The following is a 21,971-nucleotide window of genomic DNA, read 5'->3' on the forward strand; positions in this document are numbered from 1 at the left end:
TGTTCGACGAAGGGGTGAGATTATTCACAAAAGCTTCAGATCTTTCCTGAGGTGGGATTCTTAATTTCTGTTATGAAACTTAACCCTAAGATAAACCTTAAAGGAGCTCTTTAAGTTGCATTAAATGGCCTAGTTTGAATTCTTATAGGGATAACCGCTGTACACTCGTTTCCAGACTCCCGTTCCCCGTTCCCCGTTCCCGGTCTTAGTAACATCCGTTAAGGCGCAATCGTTAAACCAGTTTTCAGTTTTGATTATTATTTTATTCATCAGTTTGATTTGCTTTACTTACACTTTTATGAACGCCTGAGTATCAAAAAAATGAGTCTGCGCGATTAGCGTTGATCAATCAATCAATCAATCAATCAATCAATCAATCAATCAATCAATCAGTCAGTCAGTCAGTCAGTCAGTCAGTCAATTAATCAATCAATCACTCAATCACTCAATCACTCAATCAATCAATCAATCAATCAATCAATCAATCAATCAATCAATCAATCCGTCCGTCCGTCAATCAATCAATCAATCAATCAATCAATCCGTCAGTCAGTCAATCAATCAATCAATCAATCAATCAATAGTATCATCTTTAAATATTGCAACAGTTTATTTCCAATTTTTACTTAGCTTTTTGCAGCCCCCAAAGAAGGTTAGTATTGTCTAACCGGAATATTGGGTAATAAAATTATTTTAGCTGTCTGATCAGCCTTGCATTTGATTTTACATTTTAATCAATCAAACAATCAATCAATCAATCAATCAATCAATCAATCAATCAATCAATCAATCAGTCAGTCAGTCAATCATTAAATCAATGGTAATCGTTTATTTAGCCACGTTAGGTCTAATGAGCTTAAAGCTCGTTCAAAATACGAACGTTCCGAATATAATATAAAAATTAAAAGTATAAAGAAAAAAAGATTACAGAGTCTTATCAGGGTTCCTTCAATTCTCTTATATCCTGTGTGAAATTTCCCGTTAATTCAGCATGTATGTTCTCAGCCGGGGACACTCCGGTTTGTCCTGGCGTGGAAATCACATGCAAGTTAGTTTGACCAACGACTGTCGGCCCAACTTTAAAAATTCTGTTCCAGCGCAGCAAGCGTTTATATTCCTGTCGAAATGTTCTGTTCATAACACCATAGATGATTGGATTTACTGAGATTGATAACGTTGCCGCAATCGTAGAAAACAAGTACGCTTGTCTCGGTAAGTAAGAACCGTGCATGAAAAAATCGATTGTCTCTGTGACTACCACTGGTAAGGAGCAAAGCGCATAGGCCAGTACCATCATCAACAAAATGCGCGAAACTTTGATGTCTTCTACATTTACTCTGCTCCAGGCGACGTCCCTGGAGCATCTCTTATTGTGCGCGCGCACAGAACGAAAAACCTTAAGGCAACAGAACGAAATGATAATCATCGGAACAGCGCCAAATAAGGACACCAGGATCATGGAGAACGGCTTGCTGCCATCTTGATTGCAAAAAATCTTACCCGGATGAAAGACGTATCTATGTCCTCCTGCTACGTATAGCAACTGAACCAGAAATGCGATGAACCACGCTATGAAGATCATAATTGAGGTTCGACGCGCTGTGAAAATCCGTCGATAGTTATTCGGCTTCACGATGAGATAGTATCTATTCAAAGACATCAGAGCTAGAGTCCCCGAAGATGCAAAAGCCAATGTTAAGCCGAAGTATCCCTGAAATTGACACGATGCGCTATCGAAGGGCCAATCGCTTTTAATTAAGACCGCAGTCGTAAAGATTGTGCCTGGGATCGCCATAAGAATGTCTGAAATGGCCAGCGAGATGACGAATTTGTTGGGAATCGTTCTTAAACGAGGCGAACGGAGAACAACGATTAATGTTAAAAGGTTTCCCACAAATGCCAGAATGTTGTTTAAAAACACCACTGAGGTTTCTAGCACAAGCAAGAAAGTGTCTCGCGAATTCAAATCTCTTCGAAGTCTTTCCAGGCCGTTCATCTTTAGCAGTGACCCACAATGAATAGATCTATGGCGATCCACGTATGAATCGATACGGCTGATATATCCGATCGCTTTTCTTGCAATTGTTTATAAGAAACTTGTGTAAGAGCGTCATGTGCTATTTTTCAGCCCCCTGGCATCATTGAATGTCAATCACTGGACGGATTTATACACGAGTTATTTGAGGAAGGCCCTTTAGTTCATCTCTGAAACGAGCAACACTCAAACTGACATTGCAGCTGTGTTGACTTTTTTCCTTTGGACGATTGTTTTGTAAAATTAATTATCAAGTTTAACTGACGGAAATTGAAAGTGATAATTTTTATACTAGCATAAAACAAACAATGCATGCATGAATAAGAAAAAGAGCGATATTAATTTGTTCAATTCAAACTGCGGTTTTAATGAACATTCTTTGTTTTTCGTAGCGAAGACGTTTTGATAGTGAAAGTCGCACTGCGGAGATTCCATTATATTTTCCCCGAAGAAAAATTAACAGAAGAAGTACGCACAGCATGATTAATTAAAGGGCCACTGTCATTGTCACTGTATTTTACTTCTACAATATTTGTTTAAGACTGCACCAGGAAGAGAATATTAAGGGATTTTTTTTCAGACGAAGAACAAAATATTTTCAGTTTTTAGCAACTTCCCTAAAATACGCAGGAAGGACTTGAAAAAAAAAATTGGCAATTTTTTCAAGTTGCAATTCATTTCCATCCTAGCCATCCGCAGATAAACAGTAATTAAGATTAGTTTCTCCGCACAAGTAGTAGGGATATCGTTAACAAATTAGAACTGAACCATTAATTATATTAATGATTCTATCTATTTAAATAAGCTTTTTGGCTATTCAAAGTGACACATGACAAGAACAGGTGACACTGCCCATTAAAAATCGGAGATTTTTCAGTTTGTTTTTCTTTTAACTGAACTTACGAAAACAAAAAATCATTATTCGACTGTTGGAAGAGGAAAGAAAAATTGGAAGAGATCATTGTAGAATTTTATCACAGCAATGGTTCCGTTATTCTCTGTTTTTGATGCTGACAGCTTGAAGCTTCTGAGAGACTGGTTTTCATGTTCTTAAAAGGCGGGGACATTTAATTTTTAGTCCTAGTCTACCCATATCGCCGGATGCCAATGAAGTTGATAAATGTACTACGGTATCTTCTAAACTTTATCATGTACGACTTTGGAAGACAATTTGTTTCGAACGCTAAAAACGTTACTAGATTATTGTCCTCCGAAACCGAAACGCTTTCCAAAATATTCTTAATTCTGAAACGGACCGAAAATCGAGATTTCAGTCTATCAACAAGGTCATATTCTCAGCTTTAGCTCAGGAAAAAAGTGAGAAGAAATATAATTCAAATATAGAAAAACAATTTCATTTCTGTCATATAATTGACAATTGCCCTCTCAGGGTTTTGGCCTCTAAGGGAGGCACCAACGTAGTCCTAGCGTAAAAGTATAGTACGTAATTACAGCGGGAATATACAGTTCGTATACCAGAATAAATGTCGATTTCGCCAAACTGGGATCGTAAGGTGTTATAAGGAAAATTGTTGGTGGGGCCGCAAGTCGGTATTGGTAGCTGCAGTTTATTGGTTGAAAATGACTTAGTCTTACGTATATGTGTTTGGCTACTAATAACGCGCATGACGCATCAATTTGGTAATATTCGTATTTCGATTGTCACGGAAAGATGCAGACGTTTAGAGGAAGAGGTAAGAGATCTTGAAGTTTTTTTTGTTGCCTTTCTGTCTCTCAAGTTCAGGAAGCCAAACTTTTAGGGAGATCCATAGGCAAGAGAAAGAATTGTCCATAGACTTTTCAAGGATTTGTAATTAATAAAGAGACGATCTTTTGTATTTGCTGGATTGAAAGGCTCAGTCCAAAACTACGATTTGTCAGACACAAATCACTGACTGACTGAAAGACTCAGTCGAAAAGAAAGATTTATTAGAAGATTAGAAGAGTATTTCAGATTTGAGAGAAACTAAGTTAACCAATGATGGGAGTTCAAGGCTTTCGAGTTGGCAAGAAGTGTTAGATCTTTAGACTTCCAATCGGATCATTTCACAGTGAAAATTAATCTGCTAAGTGCGCTCTTAATCAATTTTTGACATTGCTAGTCCCCTTATTAATTTTAAATTCCCATGTTATTTTAAAAATTTGATCAGGAGGGATTTGCTGAAGCAAAGGCATACAAAAAACCAGGAAAGATTTATTGCTCGACGTTTCGGGGTCATCGTGACTCCATTGTCAAGAGACTAGTAAAATAGCATGCAAATAAGGAAAGTTACAAAGGCAAAGGCTTGTGTATAAAGAATGGTGACTTGCATTCTGATATCAGATTTAATTCACCCACACTATGTCATCCAGTAGTACCTGTTTGGCTAGCCAGACAAAACGGGGGCAGCTAGCTAGAGACAGCTATATTTCATATATTCATATTCAGTGATAACATTGTTTGGTTAGTGGTCGGACTTTAATTAAACGTGCAAACTTGAGTGGCCGAGGCTGAAGAGTTCTTCTTAGAAATGCTAAATCAACGGAAACAAAGCCTTTAACACTAACTGACAATGCATTCACTAGACCTACGTGTAGTCAATCAGTTCGAAGGTTTTTGAGGGCTGTCGCACTAATAAGCAGTAAACGCATAAAAATTATCCTCCGCCAACTCAGATGTATGCTTAAAATGACCTGCAGAGCTTCAGAAAATACAAGGTTCCGCTTTCAGCCGTAGGTGAATTTTTCTAAAATTCGCTTAGCATCAAACCTTAGTGGCCTAAAAATATCGATATTAACAGATTTCCCAGAAATATCACAGAAGTGATTGACAAAGTTCTTGGTTACTTTTAAGTCGATTTCAAATCAACAACAATACATGCATTTAGCACGGTATTTAAGAAAAAAAATACGAACTCCAACCTTTTATAATCACGTCCAAATCCTAAACCACATTTTGTTAAATTCAGCTTACGATATAGAGCTGTTAGGCTCTAGAACATCATTTTGAAAAACGAGGCTAAGCTTACCAAATCGCGCGGGGAGACAGCCTACCTATCTGATACAGGTTCTTAAAAAAATTACTCTCGCATATGTATGCGGTTTTTTTTAATGAAAATACAATGATTACAACTTTACTTACTATACTTACAGTACTAAGACTACTAAACGATCGATATTTTCTGTGCTTACAATACTGACCGATTACTTACAACATTCACAGTACTCAAATTATAGTCAGCTTACACTAAACTAAGGCAGCTTGGCCCACGATTTAGTAAATTGATGTACACGATTTGTTTTTGCCACAATGGTGCTGGGAATAGCGATCTTGTTATTTAGGCGTAAAAGGAAACATTCGAAGTCCAGAGTGCCGTTGCGTTCGCTTGAAGCAAAAATATGATATTTGGCAACAATGAGAGACAAGAGAGGACTCTTGTGAGAGAATAGTTTTAAAAGTACTTCCCAGTGGTTCGATTTTTAGTTCCAGCCATAAAAGATAGTGCTTTCAGATAACATTAATTATTTTTGATTGACTCTTATGATCAAAACTTACCGACAATCAAAGAGATTCGCCCAGTTTACCTGTTTTTATAAACAAAATAAGAAAACTGAATCTTGCTGACATTTTAATTAATAACAGCAATTGCTGTAATCTTTGCAGTCAATCATTTTAGTTTTAGTAATCATTTTAGTTTTTAAATTTTAATTTTGTCTTGTACATAAGCTATACAGGATCTCCCATATTCGTTAATTCTAATAAATTTGTTGTAAATATTTAATTTTTACTATTACGATATTTTATTAGTGTCCCCAATTAGTCTACCTAGGCTAAATACATCGGCACTTTAATACAGGTTTTACTTTAATACTTACTTACTTAGTGCCACCAGTTAGAAAAGCGATTCCAGAACGACAACGTTTGGATTAGTGTTTGGTTTTCAAGGTTAAATAAAGGGCAAGTTTTATTGTTTGTTATGTCAGAGCGGAACAAGCTGCGTTGTGGGGGTAAAATATTATGAATAATTTAAACCTGAAACATGATTAATCTGGGTTCTTACAAGATGCGAAAACGGTAGCATGTAAAATATTGCGGATGTTTCCTGTGGTGAAGTCATGATCCAAAATTCTATTTTCAGCGGTAGGTGCCAGGGAGCTCTTATCTAGCAAGGTGGAATATGCAGTTTTGGTAAAAAACGGATTGAGAGGTGTTAGTGTGACCCGGGCTTTCGTTGCAGTGCGGAGTTCTTTTTTTTATTCAGTGGGTCTGGCTTTTAGAGGTCGTAGTATGTTGTGAATAAGGATTTCAAGTAATATGTCAAAAACGAGGGCGAGTGCTTTATCACGGGTTCCAAATACTGAGAAACAGATGAAAGCACGAGGCCGCAGGCCGAGTGCTTTCATCTGTTTCGAGGTATTTGGTACCCGTGATAAAGCACGAAGCCCGAGTTTTTGACATGTCTTCTCAAATGAAACAATAAGAAATTAATCTCATTAAAATGCAAATGTTTGATCTCAGATGAAAAACATGTTTCATCTCAGATGAAAACCTGGTGGTGTTTCATCTGGTGTTTCATTGGGGTATCAAGATTCATCCACCTGACCGAAATGGAGGTCATTTATTGGCTTTTGACTGCATGAATTATTAATGAGTTTGAGAAAGTTATATCTTTCCTCCAAGTCTGCGGTTAGTGAAAGGAAGCTGTGATTTTGGTTGAGAAGGTCCTTGATGCAACATATTCCTTTTCTATACCAGGCGTTTATAAAAATTAGTTTTCCATCTAAAACAATAAACTGTTCCAAATTATGTAATCCTTAATGGAGGTATATTCGTTAAAAGCTAGTGGCTTAAAGCTCTGCCAGTAACTTAAAACGGTTCGGTAATAATCAGGAAGGTGTGCGGGTCTTAACTGTGTCCTTCTATTGTGGTGTTAATAGTGTGCTGTAATTTAAATATGTTCGAATTTATTTGAATGTAAATGTTGTACTCGTCTGTTTTGTTCAATATATAAATAAACACACCTATTTTTTTTTTCATTTTTTCCTTTAGTTTTACTTTATTTTTATTTATTTCTTTTTTTTTGTATCTTAATTTTTTATTAATTTTTTTTTCGTGTTCCGGGATGTTCCGGGTTTTATCGACGGCCTGGTATTAACGCCAGTCTCTGTTTAATTATTAACGACATGGGAGTGTTAATTTGCCAAATATGAATATTGGCATTACTGTGAGTGATCAACCTCTCACAGTACCAAAGGAAAGTTGTTCAGTCCTTGTGAAACTTGACAATACTCTAATTTGAGAGCTCGAGTACTGGACAGCACTATCAAGCATACCTGGATGAAATAGAAGAAAGAAGCTAAAACTGTTACGGAAAAAAAGGTAAGTCTATTCGTAATTTCACTCACCTATAATTGACAAGGTTTACCCGAAAATAACTGGATTATCAGTTCCCGTCTATTTAGAGGGCTAAGTTGGCAATAGCCGGTAAAAAATGTCATAATTCTTTGGTGGGCAAAAAATACTGATAACAACTGCAAATCTGGCTTCGGTATTAGCGAGTGTCCTTGACAAACCAAATTTCAGATGATAAAAAATTTGCAGTTTTGTTGATTTGTTTATGTTATGTCGTATTTTTTTCTTCTCTTCCCTTAACTTAAGGATGCAAGTTTAGTTCGAAAGGTCTTCAAATTTACGGAGAAAATAACCCGTCGTATAAAAACGATAAATCTGATAGAAATAAATGTTTTTTTGGTATTAGAGATGTGGGAATTGCAAGATAGTGCTACCGGCCTTCGGTAATTTGGGCCAACGGGTCATAAATTTTTAATCACAATGAGTAAGCGGGAAGGGTTTTTAATAGTTCGATTTAAAGCATTGCGAGGATCGAAGCTCCATGAAGTAAAAGCTACATTCGGATCTGAATGCTAAAATTTTATTTCTAAACATGAAACAAACAAGAGTGAAGGGATATTCATGGTTTATAGTTTTTTTATTTCGAAAGTCATATATAAAACCAATATTTTATTATACTGTTGGCACTTTGTGGGGGGTTTAATATACGGAGGTAAATGTCCTTTGTTGGCCCGTCACAATCACTTATCACCTCAGGGATCTTAAAGCCTCTTCACCAACACGAGGATGCATATTAGGGACAGCAACATTGAAATTGAATGGCTTCCAAAGCTAAAAAAATCATTTTTTCCAAAGTCATGGAAGAAATAGAAGAAAGATGCTAAAACTGATACGGAAAAAAGCACTCACCTATAATTGACAAGGTTTATCCGAAAATTAATCGATTATCAGTTCCCGTTTATTTGGAGGGCTAAGTTGGCAATAGCCGGTAAAAAATGTCATAATTCTTTAGTTGGCAAAAAAAACAACTGATAATAGATCTAGATTAAAACATTTTAAAGTCCTTGACACGATATATTTTCAGGCTCAAATATTCCCTTTTTATTTACTATTCGCCAGATTGCCAAGCCAAAATTTCAAAAAAGTTTGAATTGAGAGACAACACTACAACAAATGTGTGTTTAAAGAGAAGTGGAAGTTTACTAAAACGATAAGTTCTAATCGATGCAAGATACCACAAAAGTGTGAAAGCTTAGAATCCATATTGCGTCGACCGTACAGCGAAGACTTGAGATAGCGGGCAATATGGATTCTGAGCTTTTATTAAAATTTATTGGCTATTTCCCAGACTACCTTTCAGCATTGTCGCGTACGCTTTTACGCTATTGTTTGACAACATCTGTCGAAACCATTGTATATTTTTTGTAAAACCTACGTCAAGTTACGCACGTGCAAAGCAAAGGATTGAAAATTAAGGTGACCGATTTTACCAGATCTTTTTCTCCGAAGCTGGGGCCCGTTTCTCGAAAGTCCCGGTAACTTATCGGGCCCGATAAGTGTCTTTGGTGGTAAAAGTTTCTTAACAGAAGTCAATTTTTGTTAGCTTTGAATACTAAATTTGAAATTTTTATAATTCTATGAAAACATTGGCCAATTACCATGTCTGTAATCACTGTGTAATCGGCGAAAAAAAACATTTCAAAATATACTTATCGGGCCCGGTAAGTTACCGGAACTTTCGAGATTCGGGCCCCTGGGTACGAAATTAAATTATATTCAGGACCAATTTTAGCGAGTGAACAGATAAGAGAAGATACAGGAGCGCTGGTAACGGATTGAACCTGATCGCAAATTTTGATGATCGCATGGCCGATGTTTTAAGATGCCCGGAAACTAGTGCGTCACTCCAGGTAGGATTTTTTTTTTATCTCTCGTACAAACAAAGAACAGTCAGTATCATTGTTGTTGGTATCAATCTAAATTACTGTTTCTCTGAAACGAATTTTCGTGTATTTCTTGGCTTATGGGAGTCTCACTGGAAATGTGAACATTTTCGCGTGAATTCAGTCGGGGTTGAGTTGTGCAACTTGCGCCAAGTTGCCAATTCATTCAGCAAGAGTCGAAGAATTGGCCTCTGAACAAGAGTGTTTATGCATAAAGCCGAGAGGATAAAGGTTGCTGCCAATTTCATGTGGCAAGTTCCAGGTTGTTTACTATCTTTTTCATGTCGTTATGTTGTTGATTCTCTGCTACTAGGACCTTTTTATTTGGCGCCGCCAATCTAGCGAACCGCATGAACGCGGTAATTAGTATAGTTTAGTTTTGTGTTCGTCCTTAAAAAACTGTATGGCTTGAGCTAGGAAAGTCAATTCGAAGTTTATATTAAGGAACTTTGCGAATCCTTGAACCAAGAAGAACGGTAAGCCTTTATACTTAAAATCTAATTGTGGCAAGCGGTACCATAGTGATTAAACATTTTAAGTATAACTTCCACTGTGGGGTAAAGTTTATGTGAATTATAACCTGCTACGTACTTAACTGAACGCCTGGCGTAAACACAACTTAATACGATTACACAAGCGGCTCACACATCGTCTCCAATTTTATTTACGCACGCAAAGGTACTTAAAAGTCACGTCCGTGTGCACGTAAAATTTACACGACAGCAGTATAATCCATGCACCTTTTAGGGAACGCTTTCAAATATCGGTTTCGAGTTTGACTGCTCACAACAAATCGATAAATGCATTTTTTTTCCGTCCGTCCCGAGTTAAACGGAACCGTGATAACACATAGGATTATATTTCGGCATCGGGTACAGGTCATTGCGGTTTCACGCCACACAATTTTACTATATAACAATTCATTACATTCATTACTTCAGGAAAAATAGTGAGCGGGAAATCTGAATTTCCACTGGAAAGTGAGATTTCTGCACTAAGGTCCAAGATATTTTATTAATTACGACTACTATTTTTTCACTTTCTTTAGATCATCTTTCAAATGGCATACGTTTCAGGTGGCAGAAAACGAATGCAAAGCGAAACAAAAACCAACGATAAACGACGTTTTCATGTCAAAACGTCGCTTATCGATCATTGCTAGTTTTGGCTTGTCTTTGCTTTAGTAAATCGTAATTGACAATAACGATTCACAAGTCGGTCTTGATGTGTACATTAACATCGCAGAGAAATGGACAAATCAATCATCTTTATTCAGTGCAAATATTATTACTTGTAAGAATATACTCCACGTTTTTCGGTGCTGTTTATTTCAAAAACATGCGAATATCTCTTCAGCTCACTGCAAGTTGTGAGCAATTTGAAAAGCGTTTTGCTTAATATTTAGCCTATGATTTTCTTTTCCAGTTTTCTACTGAACTTCACCATGAATTTATGAGAATTTCTCGTGGTTCTCGTGGATCTTTCCCGTTTTTCCAGATTGTCTACATAGGGGTGCTGGATTCTCAGCTTTCAGTTATTTACTAAATTAGGCCATTTCTCAGCTATCAGTTAATTATGATGGATCTCTTTGCTTCTCGCTTGTTTTTGCGGTTTTGTATGGTATCACCTGTGTCCCTCCCATTAGCCGAACCGTGTCGAGTGCCATACGAAGATTTCCGAAGAACTTGCGAGTGTTTCCAATCTCTTTCGAGAGTTCACGACCTCACGACTTCTATAAACAACTGTTATTAGCAGCTTGTTCTCAAGGCATTAATTGCGCTCTATCTCACAAGGAAAGATCATCAGTATATTATAATTTTGTAATTGGTGACAGCGAAAATCGCTCGCAGCTCTTCAAGCAACGCCCAATCATTAATGACTGCAAGGTAACAAAAAATATACCTGTTTTGATACAAAATGCGACAGAACGAAGACCCAACAAAAATGAATAAATTAGCTTCACAGCAGTAGGAGATTTGATTTTCTATTTATTCGCTTAGGTAAATACCGTTATTATAAGCCCTATTAAACCGAGTTCCACCATTTGTCTCTCTATTTTTATAACGTTTGCCGCTCGAACAAACCCCCCTCCATGGGGGGGGGGGGGGTGAAAATAAACAAGCCCTCCAGGATTTTAGCACTTTCATAACATAGAGGCCAAAAGCACTGAATGCTGATTGGTTGAAACAGAGGGCATTTTATTCTTAATTTTCTTTCACCGAGGGCAAAATTACTCACACCTGATTGGTCGAGAGGCGAAAATGCTTGCTCCTGATTGGCTGAGTGCGCCATTTCTAAATTAAATTGGTGTCTTCATTTTGTGCCGCAACAACAACGAATTGTTTCAGGTTCTTTGGAGTTTGACCTTTGAAGCCAGGGCCCAGTTGCTCGAAGCATGGTTAGCGCTAACCCGGGTTAAATGCCATTACAACCTATAGGTTTTAATACCTCTTAACCAATGGTTAGCGCTAACCATGCTTCGAGCAACTCAGCCCTGATTGTTTGTGCCAAAAATACTTGGAAATCAAGTGCTACAGCTATACTCCTTATTCCAAAATGGCTACCATTTTAATATTCTTTTGTTGGTATTCAAATTTGCCCTTCTTGCCTCGTCTTTAAGCTCAAAAATCAATAGAATATTTTATCCTGGGCTAATTTGAATGCAAACAATAGAATATTAAAATTGTAGCCATTTTGGAATAAGGTTCATAAAGGAAATTCCCAACGGCGAAATTTTGTTTCTAACAAGAAACAGCAAAAGATGATATTTGTATCAAAAGCTAAAAACTTGATCGGATTTGTTTGGGTGAAAAACTGAAATCATTCATGGGCGCGACCAAGTGCTTTCACCTCGCTACGGCTTCTCCCAACGAACGATAACCGAACAATAAGTATGTGTAATCAAATGGTGACGAGTGAAATTAGGAAATAATGTCACTTGCGTTTTGTGAAAATTCTAATAATCTTCCGAGCCTAAAGGTTCGGGAAATTATTAGAATTTGACAAAACGCAAGTGAAATTATTTCCTAATTTCACGAGTAAACCATTTGATTACCTTTTAATATCATTGGTGACAAATTACGCTCACAATCATGGGTTTCTGACTTGTTTATTGTATCGAAAACTCCAAGCATTGAAAACTAAAGCTTAAAGCATACATTTAGGCTAAAGTTCACAATTTTTTTGAATTTCTCGACAAAAAAACCCTTTCGAACCCTTCTTGCAGTTTAAAAAATGTTTCAAAGTTGAGGCAACTGTCAAATCTTCCTTATATGTTTGGCTATAGTCATGACTGAACTGAAAACGGCGCCCATGTAAAATGCGCTCAAAATTGCTCATGAGGTTCCTGTTTTGAAGTATAAATTATCGCTAAAAGTTTATTATATGGCCAGAGCAAACTGACCTAGATGAAATTCAAGCGAAAATATACAAAGTTAAAACTTAAAGAGCTGACAAGGCACATGGTTGCGGACAACATCCCTGAACATCACGGCTTGTTGTGCATCATGGCAGTGAAGATGAAGCGTTAGCCTGTCCTTGGTTGATTACCACATTGCAGTTATGGAAATTGTAGAAGTGGCCACTGCTCACCGCTGCACTGAATTGAATAAGCGGCTGAAGGCCGGGAACTCGACTTATTGTCTGGTTAAACTGGATTTCTTTGCCATCAATTATGTTAATTAGACAGTTTTTGCTGCTCCTCTTCGTTCCCGGAGTCGTATGCTTCAACGCTTTGTTCTTGTCGATGCCCAGTTATTATTATTGTTATTTCTGATTTTGGAACTCCCTTGGCTTTTAGCTTCCTGACCACCGTTTTCCGGACTGAGTGTTTGGATAATCTTTTGTTAGGGCACATTTCTTGTAAAGGTGAGTTTTCTTTCATGCTTTTCATAATTTTGCTGATGGTATTTTTACGCATTCTGCTTTTCTTGTACCACACGTCTGTTTTTGTGGGGTTGTCGATGCACGCTAAGTAGAAAGGACCAGGAGTCTCCTGTAGCTCAGTGGTAGAGCATCCGAACTAGTAATCGGAAGGTCTTCGATCGACTCCTGATAGGAGCACTCGGATTTCTTTTTTCCGAGTATGCCTGCGTCACTTTCTGGAATTGTACATCATTCTCATTCATTTACCAGGCTGGAAATATACCATCACATTTATTTTAACTCATAAGTTGTTCTTGCGGAAATAAATGTCCATATGTAGACTAAGATCATCAAAATTTGCAAATTTCTTGACAATTTGCAAGCGGTTCTCTTTCTCATTCTATTTCTGTCTGTTGGTGGTCTTAAAGAAACATCGTGACAGCCCAGTACAGCTGTAGGCATGCGCATAAATTCTCGTATTTGCATTGGTGCTTCGCTAAAGCTAAATAACAATAATAATAATAATAATAAAAATAGTGATAATAATAATAAGAAATAATAATGATGATGATAATAATAATAATAATAATAATAATAATAATAATAATAATAAGAAGAAGAAGAAGAAGAAGAAGAAGAAATAATAATGATGATGATAATAATAATAATAATAATAATAATAATAATAATAATAATAATAATATTAATATTAATATTAGTTCCCCTTATTGCTGATAACTTTTGTGTTGTATATTGGAAAAAAAAAACACCTAAAATGAAAATGAAAATGAAAACAACTTAAGCGGAAGTGGTTGTTATTGGGCCAGAGGTGAGAAGAAAACTTAACTTTAGTAAGCGTGGGAAGCCCACGCAGTGATGACTGGTAAAAAAATTATACTTGTTTTGATACAAAATGCGATAGAACGAAGACCCAACAAAAAATGAATAAATTAACTTCACCGCAGCCGGGAAGATTTACTATTTATTCGCTTTGGTAAATACCGTTATTATAAGCCCTATTATGTCGAGTTCCACCAACTTTTTCTCCATTTTCGCACGTTTTCCGTTCGAAAAAATCACCCTCCATGAGGCATGAAAATAAACAAGCCCCCAAGGGTTTTATCACTTTTATAAAATAGAGGCCAAAAGCACTGAATGCTGATTGGTTGAAATAGAGGGCGTTTTTATTCTTAATTTTCCTTTCACCGAGTGAAAAATTACTCGTTTCATGTTCTTTGGAGTTTGACTTTTGGAGCGACTTTGCAATGGTATGATTCGTTCTACAATTCGTGGCATGTTGTTGTTTTTTTTTTGCCAGTGATGATTGACAAAAAAATATATACCTGTTATGATAGAAAATGCAACAGAACGAAGACCCATTAAAAATGAATAAATTTGCTTCACAGTAGGTGAGGAGACTGACTATTTATTCGCTTGTATAAATACCGTTATTATAAGCCCTATTAAGCCGAGTTCCACAATCTGTCTCTCTAGTTGTGTTAAGTTTGCCGCTCGAACAAACCCCCCGCCATGAGGCGTGAAAATAAACAAGCCCTTAAGGATTTTAGCCCTTTTTATAAAATAGAGACCAAAAGCACTTAATACTAATTTGTTGAAACAGAGGGCATTTTGTTCTTAATTTTCTTTTCACCGAGTGCAAAATTATTCACTCCTGATTGGTCAGGCGGTAAAAATGATTGCTCCTGATTGGCTGAGCACGCCATTTCTACATTTAGTTGGTTTCTTCATTTTGCACCGCAAAACAACGAATTCTTCCATGTTCTTTAGAGTTTGACTTATGGAGCGAATTTGCATTGTGATCAGTAGGCAATGGGTATAATTCGTGGTGTGTTGGCTTAGGCTGAAAGCATAAACTAGACAAATAATGGTTTTCTGTCCATTATTTGTCCTACGCAGCTGACAATTATCTACGCTATTAGTCTTCTGTGTAAAACTTTATTCAAGCTCTTTATTCAAGGCACGTAATTGAACCCAAAACATCTCTCGCTGCTGGTTAAATTGTGTTCGTAGAGTTTGATCTTCGGCTCCGTTGATTATCAAGGTATGTCGTTTAGCCAGTTGTCTTGTGAACACCGATGAATGAAAACAAAACTAGAGCAATGGGCAAAGTTCTTTCCATCCTATGAATTTGGCAACTTATTAGTAAAATATTGAGTCCTGTTAGTTAGCAGCAGGAAATTTGTTTTTCTGGGGACCATTTAAACAAATCCTAACTTTTTTTAATATCGTAATACTGGACACCGTTTGCTTAAATTTCGATCCAATGATCTCCAAAAAACCTTTGTTGTGAGGCGGGAATGAAAAAAAGATGTTGCTTTGCGAGAGTTTGAAAGAATGGTTCACCAGACAAAAGACCTTTCTTAAAAGAGATCAACCAACGAGTCTGCTTACTGCGTTGAATTTCTTTACCTTTGTGTTTGTCATCAGGGGTACTCAGTTGTTTCTCTTGATGCAATACTTGTTCGAATGGTGTCATTCTCCCCTGAAATAGGTCTTATCACGGTTTTCGACGCCATTTTGACGAGTAGGCAAACACGTCTGAAATAACAGTGTTTGTATGGAAATCCCACGTCAAATAATTTTCATAAAACATCGCTTCTGAAAAACTCATGAATTGGAAACTTTTAGCACTAGTAAAAGGATTTTAAGAAAAAAAATTTGGGGGGATGTAGCTGTGCCAGAAAGCGTCCAGTCGTGTTTTGAACTTTCCATACATTTGTCTGTATTTTTTTCCCGCGAACTATTTTTAGTAGCAGTTCGGGGCTGGTTCGCTATACAGACAAATGTATGGAAAATTCAAAACACGACTGGACCCTTTCTAGCACAGCTACAGCCCTCCAATTTTTTTCTTAAAATCCTTTTACTAGTGCTAAATGTTTCCAATTCATGAATTTTTCAGAAGCGATTTTTTATGAAAGTTATTTGACATCAGATTTCCATACAAACACTGTTATTTCAGACGTGTTTGCCTACTCGTCAAAATGGCTCCGAAAAACGATTAAGGCCTATTCGATTAAATTGGTATGACAACTAATATTTTATATTCTTTAGCAAATGTCACATAAATTTTTGTATACCAGGAAAATTAATCCTTTTTGCTTTTGAAAGGCGGTCGTGTGAAGTGTGAAATGTTCGATCTCAATTTTGGAAATCCAGCACCTGCTCGGAGTTTCGAGGAATAAGATTCTATTCCTTGGAACTCTCTGATAGTTAAATTCCTGGCTAAAGAATATGAACAGATCAAGTTGTGCTAGCTTACACAAATATGCCCTTATAATGGCCATAAAACGATCGACGGACATAAAAAACGGAAAATGTTGAGTTGCTTACTTTTTTATTTAACCACTATACCATGACACTCATGAACATCAGTCTTGTCAATTTTGAGACTGAAGCTCCGAACAGTGACTGTTTAAAAACTTGACAGCTTGGACATTAAGAAACCGTACAGAGACCAACAAATAATTCGGTTTTCTAGTTTAGAATATTTCTAATGTAAAACCTTAAAAATTAATACAACAAGATACGATTGCACGAAATTGAAATTCTGAAATTGCACATCCAAAAAGCTTTTAGATTTTATTGCGCATACTTCCTTTTAAATCTCTTTCTGATTAAGAAGTTGTGCATTCAACTCATTATTTATTCCCGTGGAAATAAATGGCCATATGTGCAGACAAAGGATCGTCAAAACTTGCAAATTTCTTGGCAATTTGCAAGCGGCTCTCTTTCTTACACTACTTCTGTCTGTTGGTGGTCTTAAAGAAACAGCCTTAAAGCCAAAATAAATGAACTTGGCTGCATTTTGTACGTTTTTTATCATTTCTTCTTTTTGGCTCGAGGATTTTTCTCTTATCAATTCATAATGTTACGGAATAACCGAATACGTATTGTAGGAGATAATGCCAATGGTGTTTGATATCACTGGTTCAAAACCGATCCACGTGCGTTTCGGTAGATTTAGTGACGATTTTGTTATTCACAGATGATGATGATTAAAACTTTATTAAAGTGGCAAGCCTTGTAGTCTGTGACAACACCCAAACTAATTAGGGGACACAGAGAGGGCAATCACTTTAACTGCAACTATAAACTACCTTTACTTAAATCGATCATTGTATAGTTGATTATTTATTGTTATGATTTTTAGAGCAATAAAGAATTGAAAAATTGTCAAATACTTGTGAATTGTTCGTGGCTGGTCTGACGCGGCGTTTCGTCTCGGCCAAGACACTTTTCAGAGATCTTTACAATTTTTAGGCAAACTCGTTGAGCATCACGCTCAAAGTCCTGTTCGCAAATTCAAGATGTTAGCCGTCTGGCCCTCTATCGCAGAAGGATTCCCAACCGCGCGTACACGAGTTGAAATTTATACAATAACTAATTGAAAAATTGTCAAATACTTATGAATTGTTCGTGGCTAGTCTGATTTTTAGAGCATATCTTAAAATAGTTGCTGCTGTACTAATATTTACTGTATAAAGGTGATGAAATAAAACTTATCATGAATCATGATGTTGATAGAAACAAATTGCAGGAAAGGATGCACACATATCTAAGTCTAGAATCACGCGATACAAATTTAATAATATATAATATACAATATAATAACCATTAATTATCGACAAAATAGCATACAGGAATTTTACATGTATTTTGTATTTTTTGTGTATTTTTGTGGAAATTTATTGCATTCCGAGCAAGTACAGTCACGCTATGTCACGCTCGTTTGAAGTGTTTGTTGTGTCAAACAAATGTGACAGTCACACACCTGCTCGTCGCACTTAACTTTCTGTCAGCTAGAAACTGACGCTAGTTTTGGTCAATATTTTATCATTTTATCATTTTAGGTTGCAATTCTTGTCTGATGTGGCCTGCTGCCTGTTTTTAACATGACAAGGAGCCCATGTTCTTACGTCACAGCAGCTGTGTTTCTGATGTGTCACGTGCTCTCTCAAGTAGAAGCTCAGCAATGTAAAAGTGAATATTCCATATTTGGTACGAAGTTAAAGGGGCACGTCTTTGAAGAGAAAAAGACTGCCAATTTCTTGAACTGTGTAGAGCGGTGTAACTCGAACCTAAGATGTCAAAGCGTCAATTACGTCATCAGTCAATATGTGTGTGAGTTAAACAGGCGCACGAAGGAGGCCAGACCAGAAGACTTTGTTCCAGATACAGATCGAATTTACGTAACAAGGCTAAGTGGCAGAGGTATTATTGCTTCTAGATGGATACTCAAAAATAAGTCTGGACACTTTGTGATGTTTACGCAATTTAGTTTTGAGAGTGATACCACTGACGTAGACAAGAACAGAAGCCCATTTGTTAGGCAGAGAACTGAGAATAGAGATTCGTTTAGGCTAGGAACCTCTGTTTTGGGGGTTAATAACTGATCAACACTATTTATACCTAAGCAGTGATTTAAAAACGGTTAGCTGTCATCTGTTGTCATGGCGAATGTTTTGAAAATTACCATTTTCGTCAGCTGGCCTCTTTGGTCTAGTGGATGGGGAAAGGAGATATGAAGCAAATGACCCGGGCTCAAGGTGTATACTAATTACACTTCTTTAACCGTAAAAATCATACGACTTCTGTCGTGTAAACAACATAAGGTTTCAAGCCTGGTTTTAAAGTATCCATTCTACGAACTATTGCATACTAATAGAGCGTGATACAGTATTCGTTCTAGTCAATCAAACAAGTATCATTAAATGAAACTAAGACACAGGACATCTCGGTTAGAATGAAAACTGAAAAGGATAGCATTTGCATTGTTAGAATAGGAAAGCTTAAAAGGTTCCTTAAATGCTCATGCAGGCCGCATTCGAGTGGCTTTCCACGTTAATTGTAGTAACGCAAACACGTATACTTCCAATGACATTTTTTTGTGTGAACGTAGTTCTTTGTCTCATTGAACTAGTTCAAAGTTGTGTTAAAAACAAGTAAAGTCTAACTATAGGAAGACGACGAAGAAGGGATCACAACGCGAACTAAACAGCAATCGACCAAACGGTCCATACATTCAGCGCTGAGAACGGGGCAATGTCGTCCTCGGAGACCCAGGGCCAGTCAGTAAAGGTAGGGTGGCGGGCGGGGAAAGGTGAAATGGCGCGACGAAAGTTGACTGTCCATAGGTCTCCGAGGATGGGGTAACGTGTGAAACAGAGAACGAACGTGACAACTGTAGTATGATAAAATCTGGCTTTGCTTTTCATCAGTTCCTCTAGGTTCAATTCCTGAGGTACCTGCTACATCATGCTTAGAGATCAAGGCTGGTGAAGGAAATAATGTAGTCAGCGGTAACTACTGGCTCGATTCAGTCAAACCTGGCCAGAGTGTTTTGGCTCCTTGTAACATGCTAACAGGTGGTGAGTTATCCAGCAAATATCATGGAAAACAAATCTTGTCTTCGAGATTTTAGCTACATATATTTTTTTCGATGTTTTTATCATCATCATCATCATCACCAATAAATCTGCAATATCGACCCGAATTCGCGCTTTCTAGCTACCTTGTATCGTATCCTTACTTCGGTGACTAATCAAACTATTGCTTCTCTGTTCTATGGGTCGATTGAGACAGAAATACTTTGTTGTATGCGACAAAAATTACAAACATGTTCAAAACCCTGGGACAGCTGTAGAATAAGGCATTAGGGCCGTTTGTACGAGAGATATTAAGCTGCGGCCAAAGTTTATCGGAGCACAAAAATGTGCTGTTTAAACGAAGGTAAGGCTTACTAAGCCACGACTTAAGCTAGCTGAGTCGTGACCAATATTGCCATTTTTCGACGCATTTATACGGTAAGTCTAGTCGCGATATATTTCCTTCGTGTAAACGGCTTTGTTAATGAATGATGAGAATTGTATAGTACGACGTTAAATGCTATAGACGTCACGTAAGTTGGTGCAGTTGTGAGCAAAAGCCGAACCGCATAAATCGGCCTTATCACCTTCTATGATTCAATACGCCTCACAGTCCACCCAAAGGTTAATAGACAGGATTTGGGAAGAGGGCTTCTGGTCTTACAAACCTACCTTCATAAAGCATTTGTTAAGGCAGGGTCGAGAGGTGTTAAAAAAAAAAAGAATTTGGGTTATTTATTTCAGACGCAGACGAATGCAATGCTTCAGTCCCTGTATGTGATGCCAACGCCAACTGTCAAAACACCGCGGGCTCATTCATTTGCACCTGTAAAACTGGTTTTACTGGAGATGGTTTCAACTGTGCTGGTAAGAAAACATGGAAGAAACCGGTTGTTTTGGATTCTGAAAGTTCTCAATCGCTGTTAGTCTTATTTATTGCTTATCTACGTTGTCCAACTAAAGGAAACAGTGTAACAGCAAAAATCAAAACCTATGCAGCACCCGACTTTGTGCAACAATTTGCCTGATGATGTCAGTTTTTGGCTGAGTTTAAGAAGAAAGTTAATTGTAATTGGACAATTGTAACGACAATTGGTCATCAAGTGTCAACTCGTCGAAACGCCGTGTTACGTTTTAACCGTTAATTTTCCATGTAAAATGTTTATCGAAATCGATCCGAACTGAACTGAACTGAGCACTTTATTTAAACACGATGGAGTATTCAGCAGAGCTGATGGGGTCGTGCATTTACAGATAAAATAAAAGTAAATAGACATTAATTATTAACATCAAATCACAAACCTAGTAATATGTTTAAACGATATGCTATATACATTTAAAACTGTGGCTTCAAATTGCTAATAATATATACAATCATCGTCCTTATACTTAATTAAAGCGGCAATCGGATGGAAATTTATTTTTTTAATGTCAAATTTTGACAGCAGACGTTTAAATTGGTTTAAGTTATTTGCCGCTGATTCTTTGCTGGATAGGGTGTTCCAAGCCATCGCTCCCCTATATTTGATGGAGCTCCTTATAAAATTTGTCTCTGGGCTCGGGAGAACAATATCTCCAACCCTTCTACTTTCGCGGCTTGAGTTCCTCTGATCAAATAGGTCCTTAGAAGCTCTGTGGCGTTGTATCCTTTTATGCATTTGAAAGTGAATTCCGCTAATCGAACCTTATACATTCTTTCAAGACTATCCCACTATCTTACTACGATTCAATGAGGGCCTCGTAGTTCACCCAAAGGTTAACAGACAGGATTTGGGAGAAGTGCTTTCTGGTCTTACAAACCTACTTTCATAAAGCATTTGTTAAGGTAGGGTCGAGAGGTGTTAAAAAAGAGAATTTGGGTTATTTATTTCAGACGCAGACGAATGCAATGCTTCAGTCCCTGAATGTGATGCTAACGCCAACTGTCAAAACACCGCGGGCTCATTCATTTGCACCTGTAAAACTGGGTTTACCGGAGATGGCTTCAATTGTTCTGGTAAGAAAAACATGGAAGAAACCGGTTGTTTTGGATTCTGAAAGTTCTCAATCGCTGTTAGTCTTATTTATTGCTTATCTACGTTGTCCAACTGAAAGAAATAGTGTAACAGCAAAAATTGAAACCTATGTAACACCCGACTTTGTGCAACAATTTGCCTGATGATGTCAGTCCTTGGCTGAGTTTAAGAAAAATATTGAACGAAATTGCGAGACAAGTTGTAAGAAAAATTGCCTAGTGTAACAGTGCCTTATATAAGTGAATTATTTTATTATTTATTATCATTTTGTTTCTTTCAATTAGATATTAATGAGTGTGCCAGTGGTTCTCACAACTGTGTCAACGGTACAGCTACATGTTCTAATACAGTTGGATCGTACAACTGCTCCTGCAAGCAAGGTTACACTGGAGACGG

General features: G+C 37.2%; 2 protein-coding genes across 2 annotated transcripts in view; one reads left to right on the forward strand and one right to left on the reverse strand.

The window, feature by feature from the left end:
* Positions 1–738: 738 nt before the first annotated feature.
* On the reverse strand, positions 739–2,029 carry LOC146450656 (melatonin receptor type 1B-like). Its single transcript, XM_085100133.1, has one exon. It carries the CDS (start codon positions 1,994–1,996, stop codon positions 938–940), a length of 1,059 nt encoding a protein of 352 aa, XP_084956259.1. The 5' UTR covers positions 1,997–2,029; the 3' UTR covers positions 739–937.
* A 13,112-nt stretch (positions 2,030–15,141) lies between these two features.
* Positions 15,142–21,971, forward strand: part of LOC146450657 (uncharacterized) — a 135,564-nt gene continuing 128,734 nt past the window's right edge. Inside the window, exons 1-5 of the mRNA XM_085100132.1 lie at positions 15,142–15,236; positions 18,046–18,406; positions 19,414–19,563; positions 20,305–20,427; positions 21,434–21,556. Of these exons, the coding sequence (XP_084956258.1) occupies positions 18,088–18,406; positions 19,414–19,563; positions 20,305–20,427; positions 21,434–21,556 (715 nt within the window). The 5' untranslated portion in view covers positions 15,142–15,236; positions 18,046–18,087. The remainder of the gene's footprint in view (positions 15,237–18,045; positions 18,407–19,413; positions 19,564–20,304; positions 20,428–21,433; positions 21,557–21,971) is intronic.

The sequence above is a fragment of the Pavona decussata genome, unplaced genomic scaffold (assembly GCF_977016875.1).
Source record: "Pavona decussata unplaced genomic scaffold, jaPavDecu1.1 SCAFFOLD_433, whole genome shotgun sequence".
Taxonomy (NCBI): Eukaryota; Metazoa; Cnidaria; class Anthozoa; order Scleractinia; family Agariciidae; genus Pavona; species Pavona decussata.

What these genes read in the sequence shown, in the direction of transcription:
- LOC146450656 (XM_085100133.1), bottom strand. Translation starts at nt 1,996, where the DNA reads ATGAACGGCCTGGAAAGACTTCGAAGAGATTTGAATTCGCGAGACACT.